We start from the raw sequence: 27,609 nt of genomic DNA, 5'->3' as shown, positions 1-27,609 counted from the left end.
TCATACAATTAGCTATGCATCTTTATTCTGTCATGTATGTGCTCTCAGGCTGAGGCCTGGAAGATGAATTTTTGATTATAATCATGTCCCTGCTTTTTTTTAATCTTGTAGAACCTATGAGTACAATTCAGGTATGTAAGGTCTTACAGTTTTCTATCTGAAAATATGTGGTCAATATATCCTAAATAAGTGAGTATTTGGCCTAGTCATATATTTATTGCTAGTTGCACATATCTGTCTCTTTCTTTTAGCATTTTTGTTGTTGCTGACTTTTGTGATAGGCATTTTTATTTGTGAAAGATTACCTATTTTAATTAGGGGAGTCACAAATGATTGAGGTGATAGATGGCTCCCAATGGGAGTTGGGAATATAGAACCCCAATTTGTATGCTGAATAGGTTCATTAGCCTCCAGACCATAGTTGAAATACTTATTAACCAGACCACAAAGGCACTGAATTTGTTAGGAGATAAAGCCGCTTAGACTAGAAAAGTAGTACTCCAGTAGAAAAAAGACAAATCAGACCTAGAGGGATTGGAGACTGAGAAAAAGGTGGTTGAGGAAATGTATCAAGAATTGTGTGAGAGGTCTTCAAAGTTTAACAAATAAAGAGGGGGGATTATATGGGATAAACTGAATGAAGACTCTTTCATAAGGATGTGATTTAGACCTGTGTCCTAATTATGACTTGAGACTTGAGAGTATCTAATTTTAATTTGGGTATATTGTACCACATACAATTAACAAATATTTCTTTTATGATAATAAGGTTGGGGTAGCAATTCCTAGTTTGAAATAAACATGTGACAAATTCCAATGGCCATTCTCTTAGGCAAAAAGTAGATTTATTTAGGAGAAGAGATTACAGGCAAAATAAGAGGTAAAATAGGCACAGAGGGGCAAATATGAAATAAAGTTGGGAGAACATAAAGTTAGTAAAGAAAAAACAAGTTCTCCAGGGGAATGCACAATTAACCAGGAGAAAGGAATTTCTCTATGAGGTGGGAATAAGCTATTGAGTGGCAGATTAAAATCATAGAGGAGTTTAACAGACTAACCAGAGTTAACTATTATAGTAAGGAGAAAGCTGCCATTAGAGGGAAGACAATATGAGGAGGGAGAGAGAGAGAGTAACGCCATAGTGGGCTTAGTCCTGAAAAGAACTTAGCAAAGATCTTCATCATGAATAGATCTTTTACAGGCAAAACACAGCCTTGCTGGTTTCTTAAGGAAATCAGAGAAGTAAAAGGAGGAACTCAGATGGATGGATCAATGAGTCAGGTAGAATGTACCTAGCAGACCAGGTCCCAAACCCATCTAAAGATAAGTTAATCAATATCTCAAAGGTTGTTTAAAGATGCACAGAAGTTGGACATAGACAATGGAGAATGATAAGAATTTCAACCTCACAATCACTCTATACAAACAGGATAGTCTGAGAATTGGTTCTATCTGATAATACTAGATAGACTTTTTGACAGATATAAACATCATTATGCACATTTATTATGTGTTAGACACTAAGATTTAAAGGCAAAAAAAAGAAAGAAATAGGCCTTTCTTCTCAAGGAGATTACATTTTATGGGGAATAATGGCATCAATTTATGTGTATTTTATGTTTACTTATTTGTATAAATTCAATCTCTTCATGTAGATATAAGCTCTTTTATGACAGAGCTTCTCCATTTTCCCTTTGGTATTTCAGTCCTCAACATTTAGTATTATTTGATAAATTATTATTGGATTGAATTGTAAATTACAGCTATGCTTAAAATATGCATTGAAGTTTGAGATAAAGAATAGTCTGTGATTATTGAAAAAAAAAATATTACATTAGCCTTACACCTCAGTGTATCTTAGTACAAAAATTTTCCTATCTTGCATAGTCAGCATATCTGTCTGAACTAAATGTCTGGATACTTTTTAAAAGGCCTCTCTTAGGGACTGATTTGGGAGAGCCCTCACTACCTCAGCAAAAGCTCTAAGGTTTCAGCCTGGGCGTCTCCTGTCTAAGTATGTCTTGACTGACGGGCAGCCTGACCCCAGGGACCTGCCATATGTTTCTTAAGATGCAAGTTATTTCGCACTTTGGGTTCCCAGCTGCTGCCCTTCCCCCTCTTCTGTCCATCTCTGTCTCCTTTGGCTTCATTCCAGTCTCCCCCTCTCACCCATCCCTATTCTCTCTACATTTCTGTTAACTAACTCTTCAGGTCCCTTCTCCAGTCCCTAACTCCACCTCCAGCTCCATGTTTTCCTATAGTTATTTCCTCTTCTCTTTCCCTCTTTTTCCCCCTTCCCAGGATTTTATGGTAGAATCATGTTCTGGGATTGTCTGGCATCTTGGTACACCATATCCTTTGGATTCCTATCCCCATGAACCTATATTTATAGAAATTTCCATATTTCACCTTAGAAATTAAATAGATGGCAGAAAGAAAATGTCTTGCTCCTCTGCTTTGAGGGAGGAGGAGAATAAGGTGATTTTTTTTTTTTTTTTGCCAAAACCACAGAATATTAGAGCTGGAAAGGACCTTACAGAGCATATGGCTCAACCTCTCCACTTTATTCATTCATTCACCCACCTCTCTCTCTATTCACTCTTTAGTTATTTGTTTATTGATTAATTTATTGGAGAATTTTCTTTCCTTTATTGTGAACTTAACAAACAGAACCATTTCCATATGCAAAGAACAAAAAAAAGAGGATTTTGTATAAAATTATGAGTCTACAGGTTATTTATTTTAAAAGTTCATATTACATTTAACACAACAGTACTAATGCTGTCTGTCTCCATCTGCACTTTCTTTTGTTCTCTTCCATATATTTAAAAAATGTTTTATTGCTAATTTATCTCTTCATAGTAGAATGTAAGCTCTTTGAAGATAAGGCCTCTCCATTTTCACTTTTGTATTTCGGTCCTCAACATTTGGTATTATTTGATAAATTATCATTGAATGTAGTTTTTTCTTTCAAAGTTGTTTTCCTTTATATTATTGTTGTTGAAACAGTTAGGTTGCATTGTGAATAGAGACTGATCTCAGGAAGACCTGAGTTGAAATTCTGACTCAGATGCTTCACTTCAACTATAAAATGAGGATAATACCACTTAACTCAGGATTATTGTGAAGATCAAATGACATATTTGTAAGATTCTTAATTCCTGGCACATAATAGGCACATAAGTTCCCTCATTCTTCCGTCATTCTGTTCATTTTATATTATATAATTTCACAGAGGATTTGTAGGTTTCTCTGAGTCCAGCCTTTTCATTATTTATTATGGAAATATTCTATTACATTCATATAATATAATTTATTTGCTTATTCATCCCCCAATTGATAGGCCTCTATTTTGTTTCCAGTTCTTATTTATAACAAGAAGTAATTTTAAAAGTGTGATCACTCTCCTAAATGTAGTGTTCTTTCTCTGTGAGTGTGTCTGTAGCTTACAGGAATACTGGAATGGATACATCTCTAGCTTATCTTCCACTCACCCTTCTCCAAGGGAGTCTTTAATTTCTGCCAAAAAGGGAAGAAGAGGCTAAGGATAGAGGCTGGCTACCACCCTCTTCTCCTCAGAGTGGGAGGAGTGGGTGTTGGACTAGAACTATATCTATCTGTTCCCTTAAATATTATTAATTTAGGGAGTGGGATATTTAGATTCAAGTAAACTTCTGATCAGTATTTCTTTTTTAAAAAATAGTATTTTATTTTTTCAAATACAAAGGAAGCTTTCAATATTCGCCTTTGCAAAACTTGCATCCCAAATTTTCTCTCTTCTCCCTCTTCCCCTCTCCAAGACAGCAAGCAATTTAATATAGGCACAATGTACAATTCTTCTAAACATGTTTATATATTCATCAAGTTGCAACAAAATAAATCAGATCAAAACAACAACAACAAAAATAACAAGCAAACAAACAACAATAAAAGTGAAAATACTATTCTTTGATCCACATTCAACTTCCATAGTTCTCTCTCTGGATGTAGGTGACACTTTCCATCTCAAATCTATTGGAATCACCTCATTGTTGAAAAGAGCCAAGTCCATCACAGTTGCTGATCACTATTTCTGAATGGAGAGGGGGATCCTAAATTTTATATCCAAAGTTTGCCTTCCTTCCAACCAAGTGCAAATTCTACAATGAATGCCATGGCAAATAGCAATGGAATCCATTTATCTAAGTCAATAGCAAAACAGAAATCAAATATAGATATTAGAATATATACCAGACAATGCAGAATGAAGGAAAACTCCCACTGGGAAAAAACTCAGCTCAACTAAGAAAGCATCCCAGATCTGTTCTAAAGGGAAATTCTTGAAATCTCTATAAGTTGGTGATAGTATATGATAAAGATTCTAGATTCTCTCATCTGGACTTTCCCCCACAGTTTTTCTCACTTCACAACCTAAAGAAGGGCTAGCATCATACATCTTCTGTCTCATAGCTAGAAGCTAGAAAAGCTCAAAGAGATGGAAGAGACCTGATTTCTCTTTTCTTATCTCTCACCAACTTCACCTCACCTCAATCAGTGATTAGGCTTGCTCTTCACCGTGGAAGAGAGATTCCCATACCAACAGGCATAGGGACTTGAGTTACAGAAGTAACTTTTCTGTCTTTTCTGTCTTTCTTTGATTTTTTTTTTTGAGAAATGTATGCCTAGTAATGGTATCACTGCATCAGAATATGCACAGTGTGTAGTTCCAAATTGCTTTCCAGAATAGCTGGAACATATCACAGCTGCATTAACAGTGTATTCATTAATGTGCTTGTCCTCCCATGGCCTCTCTAACACTGTTATTTTCTTTTTGTGTCATCTTTACCAGTTTGATGGATTTGAAGCAGAACCTTAGAGTTAAAATCACATAATCACACCCTTTCACTAGTTTATCTATTTGTATCAATTCTTCATATTTCTTAGATATCAGATCTTTAACAGATAAATTTGATATAAAGATTTTTTTTAACTGGGTAACTTTCTATTCTAACTCTATATTGGTTTCATTTGTGCAAAATCTTTTCAATTTGGAATAATTTAAATTATCCTTTTTATCTTTTATAATTGTCTATATCTTTTGTTTGGCAAAAAAGGCATCATCAGTGGAAAAAGTTTAAGAAGTGCTGTTGTAGGTAGACTCCTAAATATTTTATTCATCTTGTAGTTGTTTTTAATGAAATTTCTTGTCTGTATGTGTGGTTTTCTTAAAATTTTTGCTGAGTTTTGCAGATAATGCATAAATACTGATGATTTTGTGGACTTATAGCCTATTATTTACTGAGGTTATTGTTTAAATTAATTTTTTAATTGTCTTTAGAGTTCTCTGAATAAACTGTCATCTCCAAAAGCTATACTTTTGTTTCTTCCTTATATTCTCTCAATTTCTTTTTATTATCTAATTGCTCTGCCCGCCATTTCTATAATTTTTTCAAATAACAGTTATGACAATGGATATCTTTGCTTTTTTCCTGGAAAGGTCTGTGGTTTTCTACCCCCCTCATTTTACAGATGAGTAAACTGAGGCCTAAATGTATTCAAGGTCACGGTTAATAAGTAGGACAACCAAATTTAGAATCTAGGTTTCTTGACTCCCAGGTCAGCATTCTTTCCAACATACTTCACTGGCTCTCAGGTTGTATCTAATTTTTTTGTCCTTGGCAGGGCCCCAAACTCAGTCCTGAGACCCAGGTGATTAAAATGGGATGGGACATGGAGTTTGAGGAGAGGCTAAATGTTATCTTCCTTTTTCCTTTCCCCTTTCTATTCTAAGCCCTTCAGTCATCTGGGGATTGCAGATGACATGAAGTGAACTAGGGAAGGCTGGGAAGAAGATTACAAAGGAAAAACAGAATAAATAGATTAAGAAGTAATTGAAGTGAAAAAGATTGAAGAAGTGAAGAAGATAGTTTGGGGAACAGTTAAGAAAGATAAAGAAAAATAGGTAAGAGAATAATAAAGAAATGTTTGCTGCAGAGAGAAATAGAAGGCCACCTAGAAAACTTGGGACTTCAAGTGCTTTTTACATTTAGTTTTCTTTTAGTTACCTCTTTGAGGTAATCTTTTTTTACTTAGATTTCCTTCAGGTAGAATTGATTATTCTCTGTCCTCTAGATGGAAATGGTTGTTCTCTATCCTTGAGAATCATTCCTTTTTTAAATGGATCTCTGCTTTGTATTATTTTTCTAATTTGTATTGCAATTATATGGCTAGGTCTCTTTTCTTCTACTAAATTATAAGATATTTGAGGGCAGAGAAAATAGCCTGATTTTATATTTGTACTTCCAGAACCTAGAAAGGTTCTCAGCACATAGGTAATTAGTTGTTTGTTGAAGAGAGCTATTAAGTACACAATTCACACATGTATGTATATTTATATTTATGTATGTATACACATTTGTGTGTGTATATATATATATATATGTATGATGTGAAAGTGTACAAAATGCAGCAGTATTAGGTGGAAAGTGAGTATGATTAATTCAATTTTACAGATGATGAAACTGAAACTTGTTCATGATTATGTAGCTATTATCTCTCCAAGGTGGTAGTGAAGCTCAGGAATATGGGTTTAGTCTTCTGCTCAATACACAGTATTTTATAATGTGAGATGATTGGACTAAATAACTTCTAAAATTCCTTCCAGCTTTAAAACTATAATATACTATAACTTTCCTATTTTTTTCCTTTGAGGCAAGTGGGGTTAAGTGACTTGTCCAGGGTCACTTAGGAAGTGTTAAATGTCTGAGACAAGATTTAGACTTGGATCCTCCTGACTTCAGGGCTGGTGCTTCATCTACTGCACCAACTAGCTGCCCCTAATTTTCCTATTTCTTGAGGTGGCTAGGTGGTGCAATGGAGAGAACTCTGGACTTGGAAGTCAGAAAATAGTTTCTGTTCAGTCACTTTCAGTTTTCATGTCTCCAATTGGATTTTTCTTGGTAAAGATATGAGTGGTTGGCCATTTCCTTCTCCAGCTCATTTTACAAATGAGGAAACTGAGGCAAACAGGGTGAATTGATTTGGCCAGGGTCACCCAGTGAGTAGGAGTCTGAGGCCAAGTTTGAATTCAGGAAGATGAGTCTTACTGACTTCAGGCCTGGGTGGCACTCTATCCATTACATTAACTAGGACAAGTAGACCGGAGTACAAATCCTATCTCAGACACTTATTAGCTGTTTGAACTTGGGCTAGTTATTTAATTTCTCTCAATTACTTCATCTGCAAAGTGGGAATAATAATAGCACTTACCTCCTTGGGTTGTGAGGATCAATCGAGATGATATATGCAATGTGCTTTGTAAGCTTCGATATATTTATTATTATTATTTTTTTTTCTAGGCATGGTGCTTGTGAGCCACGTTAAGTGCTTTTCTCTCCTCAGGCATGATTAGGACAAATCAATCTCACTTGAGATATGAGAGTAGTTAGAACTATTACCATTTTGCCATCTTGACAAGGGGCATAGCTTAGAGAGGAATTTTTGCCAGCTCTCCTCTCTTTTCTGTCTCATCAGGGACTAGGGACAAACCCCAGGTCAGTCCTTGCTGTCTAGCTTTGGTTACTTTTGGAAAAGATCTTGTGCTGTTGAGAAAGATCAAATTCTCTCAAGCCTCTTTCAGTTCTAAAAATTCTATGAGTCTTCTATGAATGACTTGGAAATCTAGTGTCTTATTATCCTGATAGGCAATTCTCAGGTAGACCCTTAACTAGGAATTTTTTTTTAATTGGGGAATTGATTAAAGCCTCTATTGTACAGTGATACTTCCCCTTCCTTAGTTTCCAGTTCTTCTAAATCACTAGTTCTTGACCTGGGATCTAATAAACTTGTTGCTTTAAATTTTTTTTTTTTTGATAGACTGTGTGTTTTGGTCAATAGGCCACAGACTAGTGGCCCTGAGGGGGGTATAGGCCAGCAGAAGACCCTGAAGTGAGGCATGGAAAGGAAGCACTCCTCCCACCCTCCTCCCCTCCTCCCCAAACGATGTCAGTACTCTGGGGCAAAATCCCTTTTCCTGACATTACTTAGGGCTCTGATCTCAGGGACCTGAGGACGTGCAAAACGAAGCAAACATTTGGCAAACATTTTTTTGAATGAATGAATGAATGAATGTGAGAGAAGTTCAGTGACTTGAGTTTGTGGAGGCTCATGATTTGGAAAATCTGGAGGTCATGGTACTGGTGAATAAGGGGACCCGCCCTAGAGTGGATTCATTATACTTCAGACTATCTATTTTCATTGTGGGGTTCAGGGCAGGAAAATTGAGCCCCCTGGATAGTGTTGAGAGTGGAGGGCACAGAGAAGATCTCTGCCTGAAAGGAATGCGTATCAGGCAACCCCCGCCCAGGAGGGGCTAAAAAAAGCCCCAAACTCCCCTGAGCTTTGTGTGTGGGGTTATCAGCTGCTATGTGTTGGCTCAATCACTGTGGTCAGACTCTGGCATTTTTAAGGGGGCCCTGGTCCCTTATCCCCTCTGTGTTTCTCCCAGTCAACAGGAAGAGGGCAGCCTGTTCTTGGCTTGGATGCCAGGGGTATGGTGGAAGGAGAAGGTGGGGGTTGGTGGTCCCAAATCTGGTGACAATGGATAATTGTCAGCTGGACCCTGTGGGTTTCTTCCTTTTATAGTCAGCGACAGTTGTTCTTGCTCTGGCCCAACCCCTCTGGGGTGGAGGTGGGGGCTCAGGTCCTTGATATAAGGGACAGAGAAAGCCTTGGCTTCTGTCTTCCAGGCTCTTGCTTCCTCTTAGGGTTTCCAGTTCCTCCAGAGATCCCAGCACCATGCCTCCCAAGAAGCCTGAGCCCAAGAAGGAGGCCGCCAAGCCAGCCTCAGCCCCAGCCCCAGCCCCAGCCCCAGCTCCTGCTCCAGAAGCCCCCAAGGAACCTGCCTTTGACCCAAAGAGTGTGAAGGTGAGATGCAAGTAGTTGGGAAGTGGGGGATTGAGAATCTCTTCTTCCTCTGGAAGGGTAGGGTGGGAGTACATATTGGGGAAGAACATTTCTGCCCTAAATTAACCCCTTAGTAGGACAGAACACTATGGTGTATCTGTCCTAGGGAACAGGAACCTAGGAATATTATACTATTTTTATCTTTTTTCATGTCTTGAACCTCTCTAGAAGTTTGCTGAAGCCTAGGGACTGCTTCTTAGAAGAATGGTTTTAAATGTATAAAGTAAAATACATTAGATTATGAAGGAAGTGAATGATATTAAAATACAGCTTATCAAAAAAAATTAAATAATAAGAAGTTCACTAGATCCTAGGTTAAGAACCACTGATATAGAGGAACTGGAAGCCAAAGAAGGGGGAAGTATCACTGTACAATAACCCTAGGATTTAAGTCACTCAGGTCACTCAAGAAGCATTTACTGAGTGCCTGTTATGTTTGAAACACTATTTTAATGACTTTGGAAAATACAAAGAAGTTTCTCATTTTTTTTTTTAAAGACAGTTCCTGTATTTGTGAATCTACTGCTTTAGTTGGGCTAAAATAGACATATACAGTCACAAAGAGATTACTTACCCTACAAACCAGTGTATGAAAAGCACCGAGTGTATAGTTCATGGGATTAATAATAGACCTTAAAAGCCTTAATAGACCTATTTATTTTATAAAAATGAAAATTGAGCATCAGAGGCAGGAATTACTTGCCCAAGGTCATACAGACTAGCAAATCATAGCGTCAGGATTTGAATCCACGTCTTTAGTCATTACATCTGGTGCTTTTTCAACTATACCATGTTTCTTATGTAATAAGAGCTAGAGGGGCTCAAAGGAGAGATGGAAAGATCTTTATATGCTGGTCAGGAAAAATTTACTAGAATAGGGAACATTTGGGTTGGCTCTTAAAGAGAAATTTAGACATTCTCTCCCTATTCTCTATTAGTCTTTACATTCCTGGTGCTTCCAATGGTAATTCTAGGACAACTATAGCTGATCACTACTGTGGCTATGCTCAGCATGTTGATGGTACTGCCCCCATATCAAATTGGACATTATGTGTTTGTGTATATGCATATATTTTAAAATGATATTTTATTTTTCAAATACATGCAAAGATGGTTTTCAACGTTTACCTTTGCAAAATCTTGTGTTCCAAATTTTTCTCCCTCTTGTACTTCTTTCCCCCTCCCAAAACACTAAGCAATTTGATATAAGTTAAATGTGTGCAATTCTTCTAAAGATATTTCCATATTCTGAGAAAAAAAATCAAATTAAAAGGGGAAAAACATGAGAGAAAACAAGCAAACAAACAACAAAAAAAGGTGAAAATACTATGCTTTGATCCAGTCAGTCTTCATAGTTCTTTCTCTGGATGTGGATAGCACTTTCCATCACAAGTCTTTTGGAATTGCCTTGAATCACTTCAATGTTGAAAAGCTAAAAAATTTCTACCATGTCTTTTTTCTTTTGAGGAACCTCCACCATTGGAGTGAGCAATGGTAGCATATGGCTGCTTCTAGGGTTGAACCTGGAAAAGGAGAATCTCTTTACCTTTTCTCTCTTGCTTTCAGCCCCCACATGGGAATGTTTCTTCCCTCAGAACAGATGTGTCCCCCACTAACCTGACTGCTTGATTTCTCTAAGCTCACAGGCCAGGCTGTGGAAGGAATTAGTTTGCAAGGGGAAGCTAGAAAAAGGAGTGGGGAGTGGTAGAGGTGGCCAAGAGGCTCCTCAGGGGAATGGAGCAATTTTAAACCTCCACACCAAAATGAGGGAGGTCAAGCAGTCATTGGTATGGAGAGCTATTTATAACTGGACTGGGACTTGGAGGGGTGGGACAGGAGATGAGGGAGTCCAGCCCTCAGAACACAGCTGGGGATAGTCAGGGATGGAGGGAAGATGGGTAGGGCCAGGATTAGTCTGGACTCAGTCCTAATGGGGTCCAGAGACTTTTGCATGCCATGTGTCTCTTTCCCTTTTTGGGCAGAGCCTGGCAGGTACAAATACATTCATCATGACAGCCCTTTGCTATTATCTTTATCATGTTGGGATTAAGCACCACTCCATTTGGACAGCCACTGCCAGGCTGGGCTCTCTAACCATCCAGCGGTGCCTTCTTTGACCCTGGCAACTATTTCAGCATATGAGTCAGTAAAACCACTCACCACCTCTCTCTGGATCTTCCTCTCTCCCAGGTATTTTTTCTTTCTTTCTTTCTTTCTTTCTTTCTTTCTTTCTTTCTTTCTTTCTTTCTTTCTTTCTTTCTTTCTTTCTTTCTTTCTTTCTTTCTTTCTTTCTTTCTTTCTTTCTTTCTTTCTTTCTTTCTTTCTTTCTTTCTTTCTTTCTTTCTTTCTTTCTTTCTTTCTTTCTTTCTTTCTTTCTTTCTTTCTTCCTTTCTTCCTTCCTTCCTTCCTTCCTTCCTTCCTTCCTTCCTTCCTTCCTTCCTTCCTTCCTTCCTTCCTTCCTTCCTTCCTTCCTTCCTTCCTTCCTTCCTTCCTTCCTTCCTTCCTTCCTTCCTTCCTTCCTTCCTTCCTTCCTTTCTTTTTGGTATATATCAAACCTTATTTGTCACTGAGGTTTGAAATCTCTCAGCCATCCTTGACTCCTCTCTTATATGTCCCCACCCCATCTAATTCAATTCTCCTCTTTCCTCCTCAATCCTCCCTTCTCTTCTCCCCTCCCTTTCCCTCTCCTCTCCCCTCCCTTTCCCTCTCCTCTCCTCTCCCCTCCTATCCCATCACACAAAATATCCCATTTTACAAAACCCTTTTGGCAGTCTGGTGAAACCTATGGATGCCCTGTCAGGATAATATTTTTAAATGCACAAAATATATAATAAATTATATTAAAATATAATCATCAAAAGATTTTCTAAAATATATTTTGTTTTTCTAAATACATGCAAAGATAGTTTTCAGCATTCACCTTTACAAAACTTGTGTTTCATTTTTTCTCTCTCCCTCTGTTCTCCTCTATCCTCTCCCTTAGACAGCAAACAATCCCAATATAGATTAAACATATGTATATCAAATATACATATTTATAATATGTAATACAATACATATTATATTGTAATACAAAAATACGATATAGATTAAACATATGTATATTAAATATATACACTTCTGAACATGTTTCCACATTCGTTATGCTGTGCAAGAAAACTTAGATCAAAAGGGGAAAAACACATGAAAGAGAGGGAAAAAAAGCCAAGCAAACAAGCAACAACAATAAAAAGTGAAAATACTATGCTTTGATCCACATTCACAGTTCTCTTTCTGGATGTGGACGGCTCTTTCTATCACAAGTCTATTGGAAATGCCTTATCAAAAGATTTTAAAAACAAGTTCACAGACCCTAGGTTAAGAGATGGTTACCCAATGCTTTGTTATCCAATACTCCCAAACACGGTGCTTACCATTTTGTAATCCCCCTTCCTATACCCTGTGCTGTTGGCATGCCTTAAAAGTGCTGAGAAACTGCTTGTTCTTAAATGTGCCCATTGTAAATTCATTCACATTGTTCTTAGGTATAGAAAATCGCTTCTTTCATATTTTGTGAAATGGTGAAATGTCAGCCCAACAAACTGAATTCTGCCAGATTTGAAGTTGGGGAGTCTCAATGATGCTCTCTAAGTTTGGGAGGGGAAAGCAAAGAATCTATAATTACACCATCTTTCAGCACCAATCTCCTCCCCTACTCTAAGCCATCCTTTATCTATTTCTCCTGTGTGGTGAAATGGAAAAATAACAGGAGTGGAATTGGAGAACCAGGAAATCTAGTTCTGCCATCTATGTGACTTTGGACAAGTCACTTACCTCTATAAAATAAGTACCTTCATTTATAGTATGAGAGGGTTGGACTAAAAGCTCTCTAAGGAGTTTTCCAGTTCATTATCTAATTCAATGATTCTATGAACTTTTATGAGTGTTATCTGAAAATGGGAATAATAATAAGTCAAATAAATTAATAGAGGTCGGCATGACGTAAATAGAGAACAGACCTTGAAGCCAAGAAGATCTGGGTTCAAGTCCTACTTCTAATACCCACTAGCTGTGTTACCTTGGCCAGTTAGTACTATCTATAGTCAATTCTCTGATATCTATACTTGAAGAGATGTTGATTTTCATTGGTAGAGGAAGTATCCTCACACGACAGTTTTCTTTACCATTGAAATCACAGGTTGAGATTTTTATCCAGTCCCTATTTCTATTCAATCCTTAATTAATAAGCATTTATTAAGTAACTATATCTTATAAAGCCTATACTAGGTGATAAGGATATATAGTTTCTGACCTCAAGGTGCTTATAGTAGGGGAGACAAATGTGCATCTGTAGTTGCTATTGAATTGCATCTGACTCTCTTACCCTGTGGATTGTAGCATACCAATATTCTATATGAGTTTTTTTGGGGCAAAGATACTAGAGTGTTTTGTCATTTCTTTTTCTAGTGAATTAAAGCAAACAGAGGTTAGTTAAGTGAATTGACCAGGATCACAGAGCTAGTAAATATCTAAGGCTGGATCTGAACTTGAGTCTTCCTTCCTTCCTTCCTTCCTTCCTTCCTTCCTCCCTCCCTCTGTCTCTCCCTCTCTTCCTTCCTTCCTTCCTTCCTTCCTTCCTTCCTTCCTTCCTTCCTTCCTTCCTTCCTCCCTCCCTCTGTCTCTCCCTCTCTTCCTTCCTTCCTTCCTTCCTTCCTTCCTTCCTTCCTTCCTTCCTTCCTTCCTTCCTCTCCTTCCTTCCTTCCTTCCTTCCTTCCTTCCTTCCTTCCTTCCTTCCTTCCTTCCTTCCTCTCCTTCCTTCCTTCCTTCCTTCCTTCCTTCCTTCCTTCCTTCCTCTCCTTCCTTCCTTCCTTCCTTCCTTCCTTCCTTCCTTCCTTCCTTCCTTCCTTCCTTCCTTCCTTCCTTCCTCTCCTTCCTTCCTTCCTTCCTTCCTTCCTTCCTTCCTTCCTTCCTTCCTTCCTTCCTTCCTTCCTTCCTTCCTTTCTTCCTTCCTTCTTTCTCCCTCTTTCTCTCTTTTTCTCTCTTTTTTCTCTTTCTCTCTCTTCCTTCTTTTCTTCCTCTCCTCTCCTCTCCTCTCCTCTCCTTTTCTCTCTTACCTGCCAGTAGAGAGATGTTAGCAGACTGAGGAGAATCAGGAAAGTCCTGAAGTAGAAGTGGCTTAAGGTGGGTCTTGAAGGAAGCTAGAGATTTAAAGAAGTACAGGTGATATGGGGCACAGCCTTTGCAAACTCATGGAGACTGGAGATGAACTGTGTTGTATGACAAACAGTAATGAGTCCAGTTTGGCAGGACGATAATGTATCTGAATAGTAATAATGTATAATAAGGCCAAAAAGGTAAGTTGAAGTCAGGTTATGAACAGCTTTAAATGCCAAACAGAGAAGCGTATTGTTAATCTTAGAGTTGACACTGGAGTTTACTGAGTAGGGGAATGACACAGTCATACTTCTGTTTTAGTAAAGTCACTTTGGCAGTGAATTATACATTGGAATAGGAGACAGAGAAACAAGTTAGATTACTATAGAAGTCTAGGGAAGAGATGATGAGAGTCTAAACTCAGGTGATGGCTAAGTGAGTAGAGAGGAGAGGATGAAAGTGAGAGAGATTCGAAAATTCAGAATGTCCAAAATAGAATTCATTTTCTTTACCTTCAAATCCATTCTTCTTCTTCTTCTCCCCCCTCCCCCCCCCCCAGGCTGGGGTTAAATGACTTGCCCAGGGTCACACAGCTAGGAAGTGTTAGGTGTCTGAGGTCGGATTTGAACTCGGGTCCTCTTGAATTCAAGGCTGGTGCTCTATCCACTGCGCCACCTAGCTGCCTCCAAAACCATTCTTCTTATGAATTTATTTGTGTGAGAATATTGCCATCCTTCTAATTACTGAGGTTTATAATCTTTGTCATCCTTGACTCCTCCTTCTTCCCCAATCCCCTCAATTCACTGGTTCCTTCCCTACTCCTCCCCTTTCTTTTTTTCTCCCATTCCATTATATTCCATGAAATATATTATCTTATTCCTTAGCAAGCTAGCACCTAGGGAGATCCAGGCTTATATCTAGCATACCCTTTAAATACAATAATTGTAGTTTCCATTCCATTAGTAGCCTTGACCACTCTGTTCTTTCCTTCCCCACAGATTGATTTCACTGCTGACCAGATAGAAGGTGAGTACTACCCCTGCTTCCCTCCCATTGCTATGGCCTTTATCCCTTTTCCTGATGAGCACCAACACCTCCGTAGAGAAGGCCTGTCTGTATTCTCCAAGTCTCTCAGAATCTCTTAGTTGCCCAGTCCTCTAGCCAAGTCATTTTGAAACTTAAGAAGTGTCTGTGGTCAGTTGCTACAATCCTCATGTTCAAGCCAGTTAACTATGTCTTCCTAGGGTTCACTGATCTAGGAGACAATTTTACCCTATCTGATTTTTGGTATAGAAAGAAAGAGAGCTTTTACTTTCCCTTCATCCAGCCCAAGGCAATTCTGACATCACTACCCTCTTCTCCAAATTCCCCCTAGAAAATCTTCTAAAATGGTACTATACTAGATAGCAAATTTAATATTGAACTCCTAAATCTCTCACTTGTCTTTTATTCTCCTTTCCCTTTTGGGCTTCAGTTATCCCAGCTAGGGTCCCCTTCATAGTCAAGTCCTCAGGCACTTTGAAAAGTGATATCACCTACCTATCACCAGGTGCCAACAGTAGTTCCAAAATAAAGAGGAGACCTCTATTATCTTTGATTTCAGGGACCTCCTCCAACTCCATAAATGCCTTAAAGGCAAAAAGATCTTAGACTCTTGTGTCTAGAAAGAACCTTGAGGGATCATCTGGTCCAGTTAGCCAACAAGTCAGTCAATACATGTCTATTAAGTATTACTTCTGTGCCAGACACTGAGCCAAGTGCCCTCGTTGCCCACTTTTTGATGGAGAAGATGGAGAGAACTATGTACAAATAAGATATCTATATAGGATAAACTGGGGATAACTGGCAGAGGGGAGATAGTAGCATTAAGGAGGTTGGAAAAGGCTTCTTGTAGAAGATAGAATTTCAAGTAAGCCTTGAAGGAAAATGGAGTGGGAAGTTGATGAAAAAGAAGAGGATTCTTTTAGGTAGTCAAGAAAAGTATCAAGGTAAAATGGAAAAACAAACAGTGGCAGCTAGGTTGCACAGTGGATAGACCCTGGAGGCAAGAGGACCTGAGTCCAAATATCACCTTAGACACTTACTAGCTGTGTGACCTTGGACAAGACATTTCATCCTAATTGCCTCTGGGAGGAAAAAAAAAAGAAAGAAAAAGAAAATATTGGTTTTGAAATCAGAGGAGTGAGGTTTGATTCTTGACTCTTCTGTTTACTAGCCCTATTATCTTGAACAAACCAATTCATCTCTCCAGCTTTCACTTTCCTCATCTGTAAAATGGAGTGATTGAACTCAATGGCCTTTAAATGTGCAACAGAATGCTCTTATGTCCATTTTTAAAGGAGTTGATTTTAGCGCTTGATTTTGGGATATCTCAAACTTTTTCTGTGGGATATTGGGAAATTTATAAAGTAAAACTAATTTTTAAAAATTCATCTGTATATAAGGGAATGTTGAAGGATCAACCTGTGATAGCTACAACTGTGACAACTTTAAAGTTTATTATCCAAGACTACAGCTAAAAGGGGCAGCAAAGTGGGCAGCTAAGCACTGGACTTGGAATCAAGAAGACTCATCCTCATGAGTAAAATTGCCCTTAGAAGCTTCTTAATTGTGTAATTCTAGGCAAGTCATTCAACCCTGTTTGCCTTAGTTTCCACACACTATAATATGAACTGGAGAAGGAAATGGCAAACCACCCTGGCGTCTTTGCCAAGAAAACCCCATATGGAGTCATAGGCAGTTGGACATGATTGAGACTATTCAAGGCAACAACAAGCCAGTTAACAAAGCAAACTGAGATTTAAATCCTGGTCTTCTGTCTCTGCTTCTCATGTTCTTTCTACTATTACATGCTATCTCTGTTTAAATATCTTCAGGGTTTATGATACACTAGCCCACTGCAGTGGATTATCACTGACCATGAAAACATCTTTCTTGTATCCAACTAGAATCCTTTCTGACTTAATTTTGACACATTGCCCTTTGTTTGATATTCTTTGGACACAAAGAACTATCTGCATGCGGTTCTGTGGAAAGAACTGCAGCCTGGGAGTCAACAGATGGATTCTAATCCCAAGCTCTGCTACCACTTTAGATGTGTTGTTGTGAGCCAGTCACTTAAGCAGTGTGGGTCTCCATTTCTTCACCTGTAAATTGAGAAGAGGCTGGGAGATCACTGAGGTGCCTTTTAGCGCTGACATTCTATTTTCTATTCAGCATCCTTCTCTAAAAACCTTCAAATAGAAGGGAATAATTAAATGACCTCTTAACCCCCTCTCTAAGCTTAAACGATGTGATCCTTTTAATAGCCTTTCTTCATCTGAGACACTCTCCCAATTCTCTGAACCTTTTAAAGTATGGTGACCAAAACTAACCATGCAGAACACTCAAATCAAAGTCTGACTAATGCAGAGTACCAAGGAAGGATTAGGACTTAGCCCATGGGTATATGTCATGCTCCTTTAAATAAACTCCAAGACTAGGCTGAACTTTTTACTGCAGTCACAGGGGCTGACTCACATTCATTTTGGGCACTAATCAGTCTGCGCATTAAGCCAAGAGGGAATATATAGGGAGAAATGATTCAATAGTAAGGTAGAGTTGATTTCCCTCTTTCTCTCCTAAACTTCCTTAGCAGAATTTCATTATTAATTATATAAGGGGTCCACCAGAGTTGGGGAATATAACATATATGAGGATCATGGGATTTTAGAATTAGAAGGATTTTTTTTTAGGGTCCACTTAGGTGTATGAAAAAATATTTTGATAACTGCATAATTGCATAATTGATTTCATTTGTAAACCCATATAACTTATTTGCTATCTTTTGGCATTTTCTTGGCAAAGATACTGAATGCTTTGCCATTCCCTTTTCCAGCTCCCTTTATATATGAAGAAAGTAAGGCAAATTGACCAGTGTCATACAGCTAAGTATCTAAAGCTGGATATGAACTCAGCTTTTCCTGATGCTCTTTCCACTATGCCATCTAGCTGCTACCATGTATCTTATTTAATGCACTTAAAAAAAGATCTTATGAGAAGGGATGAGTAGATTTTACCAGATTGCCAAAAGGGTTTTTATTACACAAAAAAGTTAAGAATTTCTGCTTTAGAAAGAGAATATAATGGATGGAGAGAAGGTTGTATAGACAGAAAGTTCTGAATTTATGTTTTGCCTCTGATACATATTGGCTGTGTAACTCTGGACAAATTGCTGAATTTCTTAGTTTAATGGATAATTCTCTAAGTAACTCTTAAGAGTTTTCTCCTCCAGGTGTTCCTTATACCAATGAAGTCATAAGCCTACCCTTGAATCTCATCTTTCCTATTTTCCAGATAAATCATAGAATTTTCAAAATAGAATTCAATTGCAAAATACATTTATTTAATCACAAAATCACCTAAATGTATCAGGTGCTAGACAGATAAAAATGAGGGAGATTCTACTCACTGAGCCTTTATAGTCTACTTGATGAAAACGACATGCAAACACGAAGAAATGCAAAATCTATACATAATAAATACATAGTAATGTCATGCATGGTAGGTGAAGTTCTAGTACCTTGAAGAAATAAGAAAAGTTTCTTTAAGAGGCTAGACATCAAAGGGCACTAGGAATTACACCAAATTAAAGTGAGGAAGAATATTCCTTCAATCTTAGGCAAAAGCTTGTAAAAAGGTATGAAGATGGGAGCTGGGGATCAGAGGCAATCTGTTCAGAACCTTATCTGCAGTTTTCTCAACAAGTGGTCATCCCCCTTCCCGTAAAGACTTTGAGTAAGGGGTGATTTTCTACAAAGACATGATGACTTATTGTTGGGAACTTTAGGGATAATGAATTTCCTAGCTACTTAAAGCACTACAAAGATGTGGCATTTTAGAATTAGGTGGAAAACCCTTAATGGTTCCTAGGTTCCATCTTAGGACAGAGCAAGGGGGTAAGGTGCTGCAGCTATTAAAAGAAATACCAGGTTTCTCAGGTGTGACTCCTCAGGAAACATCCCTCTAGTGAGGGATGGGGAAGGATGGGATTCTTGGTATCATGGAGATCTCACCCATGTGTTAGCTAGCATCACAAGTCACAACAAGGTGAACTTATGGTTTGGTATCTGGTAGCCTTTGGCTCTTTTATGTTTCCTTTGTGTTATCTTAGGTGTTCCTCTAATTCAAAACTGCTGTTATACTTTCTCAGAAGATTGATACTTAAAATACCAAAATATGAAATATTTGGGAATTTGCTGAATTAGCATTCTTCCTTCATCTTGGCTCTGCCATATCCAAATAATTCCCTCTAGGTAAATGCCTTCTGTCCACACTGGCAAATATATGCTTCTGTGGCCATGAGCTCACAATTTTGCCCATGTAGGCGCATGGCACTTTCCCCATTTTTTCCATAGGAAACCTAGGAAATGGGCTTCTCACATTATCAGTTGAAAGAAGAGAAAGATAAAAAAGCATGGTCATTCCTTTTTTAACTTCTACTGGGTCAGCAGCTATTCCTACTCAGTGGCCAATAAGGAGACTATTTAGACATCTCAAGATATAGGTCCTTCAGTCCTGAGCCACACTTGTGCCCAGAAGCTCTTTCAGGGAATTCAACATAATACCTCCTGTAACAATTTTCCTCCTCCGTCCATATAAACCAACAATAGGCAAAGAAATATAAACAGACATTCAGCCAGGACATGCAGGTGTAGTTCTCTAGGTTCTAATGGGAATACACCCTTGTTGTTAACAGTAACTGGGAATAAACAGTTCATTATATCTGAAAAGCTATCTTCCTTTCTTAAAAATGTTTTATATAAAATTCTCCCAAAAAGGCAGGCCGTTGTGTGTTTACTTCATCCCTGTTCTGGGCTCCATGACTAAAAGCTACTCATATTCTTTAAAATATTAACCAGTATAGTCTAATCAATCCCTCAGGGTCCAAGGCCTAGTCAGAGCTCCAAACACTTAAGACAGCCATTCTTATCCTGGACCCTAAGCTTCTAACTAAGCTTAAGATTTCATTACCTTTTGGGGATGCCCTTTTGAACCTCTCTAGATCTTTTTTTTAAGAGAAACTGTTATCTAGCTATACTTTCCTCAGCTTATATTTGTGAAGTTAATTTTCTGAAACCAAGGGAGTAAACTGAGGCCCAGGGAGAAGTAACCTGCCCAGAATCATATAGTAGTAAATTTGGATTCAAGTCTTCTAATACTCTTTCTACTCTACCAGTACCCAAATAGACTTCTAGCTTCCATCTCTCTCTCACTGATAAGGTAGTCTCATAGGGTTCTTCCATATAGGTCCACATTTTTTATTTAATTTTTTAGTGATTGTCTCAATAAATATGAGTAAGTATACTGTGTTTATTTTTAAAATTAGAGATATGTTTTCATCATTTATAGGGTTATAAATGAGAAACTTCTACCATTGTAATTAAGAAAATTCTCTGCAATTTAAGGTTACTGAAAATTGCCTGCCATTAAGAGGTTTATTCAGTGTCACATATCTATTATGTGCCATATCTTGCTGACTCTGAGGCTGCCAGAGCATACAACCTCTCCACATTAATCTATCTGTTAGTTTATTCAGTTACTTCTTACTAACGAACTAATGAGGGAGGAATGGAAAACAAGCAGACTGAATTAAAGTCTGAGTTAGAGAATACTCTGAAAGAAATGTAGTATTATTACTTCCAAAGGACTGCATGTACTTTCACTTCAAATAGAAATGCCTTGGAAGGGATGGTAAAATGTCAGATAGTCTGCCTTTGAAAGACCTGCTTTTATACCCATAATGATTTGTAATTTGTCAATTCTTGTAAATCAGTGAGTGATTCTAAAGTATTTGATAGATTTTTTAAAAAATTAGTTTGTTCTCTAGGGGCTTTGAACATTCGCCCTGCGTTCTGATTTTTTACAACAATAAATAATAAATATATATTTATAATTTAGCAAGTCTTTCTTGCATGATGTATATTTCAGCTATTCAGCCTTTGGGGATTATCACAAATTTTGAATTGGAGTTTAAATTAACAAGGTGGATTAGCATTTTCCTTGGGCCCCAAACTGCCTTAAGTTGATCTTAGTCTTGTTCTCTGTGACTCTGAGGACTCTGCTTTAGATCACAAGCCAATCCTTCCGGATACTTAAAGTCTTATGTACCATGACTATAGCTATAACTGTAACTAGGGCAGTGTGACCAGGACTTTGCTCCAGATTGATAAAATTAAAGGATTCTGACAGCAACTTTCTGGAGCATGTTTCTCCCTTCTGCTGGCTAGACCCTAAGTAAACTCTTCTCTGCCCAAGGTATTCATACCTTCCTGACTCCCAGTCCAGCATTCTATCTGTTACATCACCCATTTGCCTCCAGTAGTCCCTGACTATTGTGTGGAACAGTGGCTCTTTAGGTAGAAGACCTGTGTTCAAATCCCAGCTCTCACAATTTCCTTTGTGATCTAGGACAAATCCCCTAATTTACCTGGCTCTCAGTTTATAAAATTAGGGGGTTGAATAAGTGTCCTTTGAGGTCCTTTCTCTGAATCTGTGAGATTTACGATGCCCTGTTTGGCACAAGAGTTGTACTTGCCATATTCTCTCTCTGCAGAGTTCAAGGAGGCTTTCTCACTGTTTGATCGGACGCCAACTGGAGAGATGAAGATTACATATGGACAATGCGGGGATGTGCTACGTGCCCTGGGCCAGAATCCCACAAATGCTGAGGTCCTCCGGGTACTGGGCAAGCCCAAGCCTGAAGGTCAGGATCAGGGTCAAGGATATCAAAATCTTACCTCTCTGTGTCTTCCAATATCTAGGGCTACATCTAGGGCTACACTAGGCTTCCTTACACAAATAGTCTCCCCATCTTCCTGTTCTCTTTCTCTGCTTTCCATAATTCCCCTTTTTTCTTCATCATTATTCACTTTCTTTAAAGATCTTTCCCTGACCTATCTCATTTTTATCCTTCCATTAGTCAATTAGTCAGTAAACATTTACTAAGCACCTATTATGTGTCAAGCACCTGCTAAGTATATTACTGGATATTTCCTAAATCTAAAAATCTGTGTGTCTCCCTAAGGCATAAATAATTCTCTAATTATATAGTTCCTATGATTTCCCACTAATGATAATTTTCTTGAATTCTTCTCAAGTCATTTTTTTTGTATTTGGTTCCCTAATTAAAATGTGAATTTCTTGAAGGCAGAGTGTTTTCTCTGTGACCTCTGACTTGGAGGCTTAATATAGAGCTGTGCATATAGTACACCTTCAAATGTATGTTTGTTAAATAATTAACTATTCACCCATACCTTATTTCCTCTGCAAGACAATCTCTGCTTTGTTCTCATGTCCCAGAAGGAGGCAGACACTCATGTTGGAATCCAACCATGTCACAGTAAAGCTGACGACATTTTCATCTTTACCCTGAGAGTCAGGATGGCTTTCTCCTGACCTTCCATTTCCCTTGCTCCCTCTCATTGCCTTCCTCCTTGGTTCTGGCTTTAGAACCAATTGGCTCTTCCTTCATGGGAGCTGAATAAAGACTGAGGAACTATAGGAAACAGGGAGCTAGGGGACTAGTATTTTGTCTGGGTATAATGTCACCTCTAGTAGCCATCTCTGTTGAGCCTGAGAATGGTCTGGATTATAGGATTGGGAGCACAGGGTCCTATTAGAATCCAGATTGAATTTATTTTGACATTCCCCACCATCAGCAGCTCCCATTCCTATTTTCCTTACTTGCCTTTAGTCAATTTTGTAGAGTTACCATATCCATGCCGTTCCCAGAAGTAGATGAGACATTCATTTATCTAGGATTAGTTCTTGGAAAGGCAGAGTAAAGATAAATTCTCCATCTGCAATGGGATGCCCTATCTTAACATCTCTCTTCTCTCTTCCTCTAATCTCTCTCCCTGAAGAGATGAATGCTAAAATGCTGGACTTTGAAACGTTCCTGCCCATCTTGCAGCATATCTCCCGCAACAAGGATCAAGGGACCTATGAAGACTTTGTGGAGGGGCTTCGAGTCTTTGATAAGGAGAGCAATGGCACTGTTATGGGTGCTGAACTGCGCCATGTCCTTGCCACGCTGGGTATGAGCTTTGGAGGAAGGGAAAGACAATTGTGGTGGGATGGGATGAGGAGAGAGCAAGAGGAGAAGAAGAAGGAAGATTAGGGACAAAGGAGAAAGGGTTAAATTAAAGTTGGAACTCATCCCCCTAGACACATGAATGGCCCCTCCCCACACTCTCTTTTATTCAACATAAAGTCTTTAAAGAAGAGGAGGACAGAGATATGAGATTTGGGAGTCAGGATACCAGGCTTCTAGTCCCCTGATCTACTTCTAATCTGCTCTATGACCATGGGCAAGTCACCAACCAATGTTTCCACATCTATAAAGTGAAAGAGTTAGGTTTTTATGATCTGTAATGTCCCTTCCAGCTCTAACTTTTTTTCATATAAACCTGTGATAGTAGTTACTAGTTTGGAATAAGAGAGAGGAGCTCTCTGATTTCTGTTCTGCCCTTGCCTCTCACTGGGGCTCTCATCTTTTAAATCCTATCCATCCTTTCTTGTATCTGAAGCAAGGTAGGCTAAAGCTCCAGAGTCAGGAAATGTCTAATCTTTGACTTTGCTTTCAGTACTTTTCTTTCAAAATCCTTATGAGAGATTTGGGGAAGATTCTGTTTTTATGCCACCTTATAGATGACTAGGGAAGCTATGGAATGGAAAGGGGGCTGGGCAATACCTATTCTCTGCCGTCAATGACTTTAAACTTGTTCCAGGTGAGAAGATGACTGAATCAGAAGTGGAACAGCTGATGGCTGGACAGGAGGATGCCAATGGCTGTATTAACTATGAAGGTCAGGAGAATAGGACTAGAGCACTTTCCTCCTCTCAATCCCTTCCTGCTACCCTAACTCCATCCTTTCTAAATTTCTTCTATCTACGCTACTGGAAAATTGAAACCTGAACCCAAATGGGGGCAGATTGGGCTTTGTCTCTAGTCTTAGTATCATCTTGATGAAAATGAGATCTGCAATTCTGGGAGTTGAATAGGAGATCACCCAACTCGGAGAGTCCATGAAGTGAAGAAGGAATCCCTAGCTGCATGAGATAATCTTTCCCAGGCAGGAGAAGAGGGTTAGAAAGGAGCAGTTAGAGGGAAAGTTTAGAATCAGGGAGTTGGGAGGGACAAGAAAGGAGTAGAGGGAAAAGGAACCATACCAGGATTCTGACTCCCACCTTTTTTTCCTAGCCTTTGTCAAACACATCATGTCTGGATGAATTGGGACCTTCAAGGTAAGTATGAACTCCTCTACAGTTAGAGGCAGGGCCATTTCTAATGGTTCAAGAGCACTGGGGGGCTCAGGAAGCCTCTTGTTCTAGTTATAATGCCCCATTGGCATGGTGCCCATCTACTGGGTATCCCCTCATTCCTTACTCCTTCATAATTCCCCTTTCTAGATTCCTTTCCTCTTTCCTTTGCCCCTGCTCATTCTGCTGCTCACCAAATACACATTGTTGATAACCTTAGTCCCTCTCACCTCACACACATTCCTCCAGGCTTGGATCTTTCTGGCCATCCTGATGGAAAAAGAAAAGCCGGGCCAATGGACTGGAGAAAACCCTCATGTCTCCTCTTGGTCCCATTCTGCCTTCTTTCTCTTGCTATCCACAGCCTCTGTCCATGGATTTTTCCTTTCCCTTGACCCTCTGTCTCTTGCTTCCTCCCTGCCCTAACGTAATAATGCTTGGGAACTTGATAAGGGAGTCACTGCCACTCTCTTCCTCTGTGATTGCCTTTTCAGGTACAAGGTGGCCTTTTATTGCTGTCACTGTATCAGGAGTGAGTGAAGAGCTGTGGAACCGGAGTCAGAGGGACCCAGGCCTGACACCCCATTAGAGTAATGAGAAGTTCTTCAGCTTCACAGCCACCTCTGTAAATAAACAACCAGGCACTATCTTACATAACAGCTTGGAGTCTGTTTTCTGCCATGTTCCTTCCATCCCTGAATTCTCACCTCAGTTTTTCTTTCATGTTCACCAACTAGAATGATGGGGTTTGTAGCTGGAGACTTGGCCAAGTGAGGGGAGAGGCCTGGCTAATAGCTCCAAGGATAATGGCAGGGTCAGAAATTTAATAGGAAAGGGTTTTAGGGAACAGTAATATTTATAGGAATCAGAATTCTGTTCTTATTCACATATTCTGTTTACTCTCATTCTTGCTTCATTGTTCCTTAAGTCTGGTCTAATTGATAGGAAATATATGATTGGGTGTGTGGGGATGGTGGCAGTGTCAGTAATTGTAGCAAGAACTGAGTCCAGACTCAGGATCCTTTCAAGTCCCTCTTTTGGGATGCTTGGGTTCCCATTCTCAGGAGACAAAAGACCATAAACTTGAAGCTGGAAGGGACCTTAGAGGCCTTTTCATTTTACAGAGGTGTAAAAGGAGACCAGAGGGATAGTGTAAGTTGCAAAAGGTCGCACAGGTAATAAGCATTAGGGGTAGTATGTAAACTAATGTTCTCTGACAAAACACCGCTTTCTCCCAGGTGCTATGTCCTGATGCTGTATGTCACTCACTCACTGTGGGCACCACAATGATTCCTAACTATATATGTAATCCCAGATCCAAAACCTACATCCCCCAGTAGGATGTAAGGTCCTTTAGGACACAAATTGTTTTTTTTTTAAATCTTGTTTTGTTTCTATCCTTGTATTTCTAGTGAAACTTTAAATTTAGATGCCAATGGCCCCAGTGCCTGTCTCCTAAGAGGAGGGTAGCTCAAAGAGAAATCCCCCTGCATCCTCCTTCAACTCATCCCTTACCCAATGGTTCATCCAAAGTTTGCTCTGCATCAGTGGTCAGGGAGAGACTCAGTTAGAGATGGGGAAGCAACGGGGAGATTGAAAAAGAGGCAAGGAGAAAGATGGAGAAAGTCAAACATTGAAGTGGACGGAAATACACTCACAAGTTTCAAGAATGAATATCATCTCATGTTCCAGGGACTTAATTATTCCAAAGTGGGTATCTACTATTTCCCATATCCACAAAAAGGGCAGCTAGGTATCACAGTGGATAGAGTATGGGGCTTGGATTCGGAAAGACTTATTTTCATGAATTCAAATCTGATCTTAGCCATTTATTAGCTGTGTGATCCTGGGCAAGTCACTTAATCCTGTTTACCTCAATTTCTCATCTGTAAAATGAACTGGATAAGGAAATGTCAAACCATTACAGTATCTTTCTCAGGAGAACCCCCAATGAGTTCATGAAGAGTGGACACACTACTGAAAGTGAATGGATTGTATACCAGGTGATTTTCATGGTTCCTTCAATTTCTCCATAAACATCCCCAAGCCAGTATTGATTTCTCTCTGTCTCTGTCATTGTCTCTGTCCCTTTGTCTCTCTGTACTTCACAGGAATCCCTCTTTTGGTCCCCTTCTCTCCTATACATCTCTTTCTCAAAGGCTTCAGAGGAAATAGATAGATCTCATCCTTCTCATTCTTCTTGACCTCCCTGCCAGCCAGTCAGTAGAATGAGTCACTTTTCTGTAGCAATTTAAGGATTCAAAGGACCCCCCCTCAAAATAACCCTGTGAAGTAAGTTGTTCAAGCTTAATTATCATTTGGCGAATATTAACTGAGCAGCTGCTGGGTAGTTGGTTCTTTACTAAAGGAAGTAGGAGATGCAGAAGTATAAGAAGTGATCCTTACCTTTGAAGTTATAACATAGTTAAAGAGGCAAGATGGAGACACACAAACACACTCACCTTTTTTACTCCCTCTTCCTGCCATTAACTTTGGATGTTAGCTTGCCCAAGTCATTTCCCTTTTGGCTCTCAGTTTCCTCTTATATAAAATAAGATAGATCAGATGGTCTCTAAGGTCTCTTTTTTTTAGCTCTTTGGTGGCAGGACAGGTGGAGGGGAGGGAAGGTGTTTCCTTTCTTTGGCTGGATCACTCTGGGCTGGAGAGAGAGAGAGAGAGATGCCATTCCTAGAGGAAAGGGTGAGTGGAGTGGGAGGAGCAGGGAATTGCTGCTCTGGGACAGAGATAAGCATGTCTCCAGCCACAAGCCAGCAGAGGTGCTTGGTGATAAAATGGTGTTGAGACTTGATAGGATACAGAGCAGTAACTTAAAAATAGGGGAAGAAGTGTCTCAGAAAAGGGATGGGAAAATGCAGGCAGGGGAAATTGAATGGAAGGGCAACTAGGTGACAAACAGATAGGGTCTGGGCCTGGAGTCAAAAAGACTCATCTTCCTGAGTTCAAATTGAATTGAAGACACTTGAGCTATGTGACCCTGGCCAAATCAGTTAACTCTCATCTATAAAATGAACTGAGAAGAAAATAGCAAATCACTCCAATATTTTTTTTGTTGTTTTTGCTAAGAAAACCTCACATGGGATCACAAAGAGTCAAACATGATTGATAGTGACTGAACAACAAATTCTATATTTGCCATATATGTAGCTGAGATGGACTCTTTTCACTGAATTCATTCATATTGGTCCCTTTCAGTGGAATGTATTCTCGGAT

General features: G+C 39.1%; 1 protein-coding gene across 1 annotated transcript; it reads left to right on the top strand.

Moving 5' to 3' along the window:
• The first annotated feature begins 8,726 nt into the window (after positions 1-8,726).
• Positions 8,727-25,035, top strand: MYL4 (myosin light chain 4). The gene is made up of 7 exons (XM_074260959.1): positions 8,727-8,904; positions 15,075-15,102; positions 21,671-21,820; positions 22,980-23,153; positions 23,847-23,924; positions 24,320-24,363; positions 24,873-25,035. The coding sequence occupies exons 1-6, from the start codon at positions 8,776-8,778 to the stop codon at positions 24,346-24,348; spliced, it is 588 nt and encodes a 195-aa protein (XP_074117060.1). The 5' UTR covers positions 8,727-8,775; the 3' UTR covers positions 24,349-24,363; positions 24,873-25,035.
• The last annotated feature ends 2,574 nt before the right edge of the window (positions 25,036-27,609 follow it).

Source organism: Sminthopsis crassicaudata, chromosome 4 (genome assembly GCF_048593235.1).
Source record: "Sminthopsis crassicaudata isolate SCR6 chromosome 4, ASM4859323v1, whole genome shotgun sequence".
NCBI lineage: Eukaryota > Metazoa > Chordata > Mammalia > Dasyuromorphia > Dasyuridae > Sminthopsis > Sminthopsis crassicaudata.
This window is presented reverse-complemented; position numbering and strand designations above follow the sequence as displayed.

What these genes read in the sequence shown, in the direction of transcription:
- MYL4 (XM_074260959.1), top strand. Translation starts at nt 8,776, where the DNA reads ATGCCTCCCAAGAAGCCTGAGCCCAAGAAGGAGGCCGCCAAGCCAGCC. An exon ending in CACTGCTGACCAGATAGAAG is followed by an intron (nt 15,103 to 21,670) that starts GTGAGTACTACC and finishes CTCTCTCTGCAG; the next exon opens with AGTTCAAGGAGGCTTTCTCA. An exon ending in TGGCTGTATTAACTATGAAG is followed by an intron (nt 23,925 to 24,319) that starts GTCAGGAGAATA and finishes TTTTTTTCCTAG; the next exon opens with CCTTTGTCAAACACATCATG.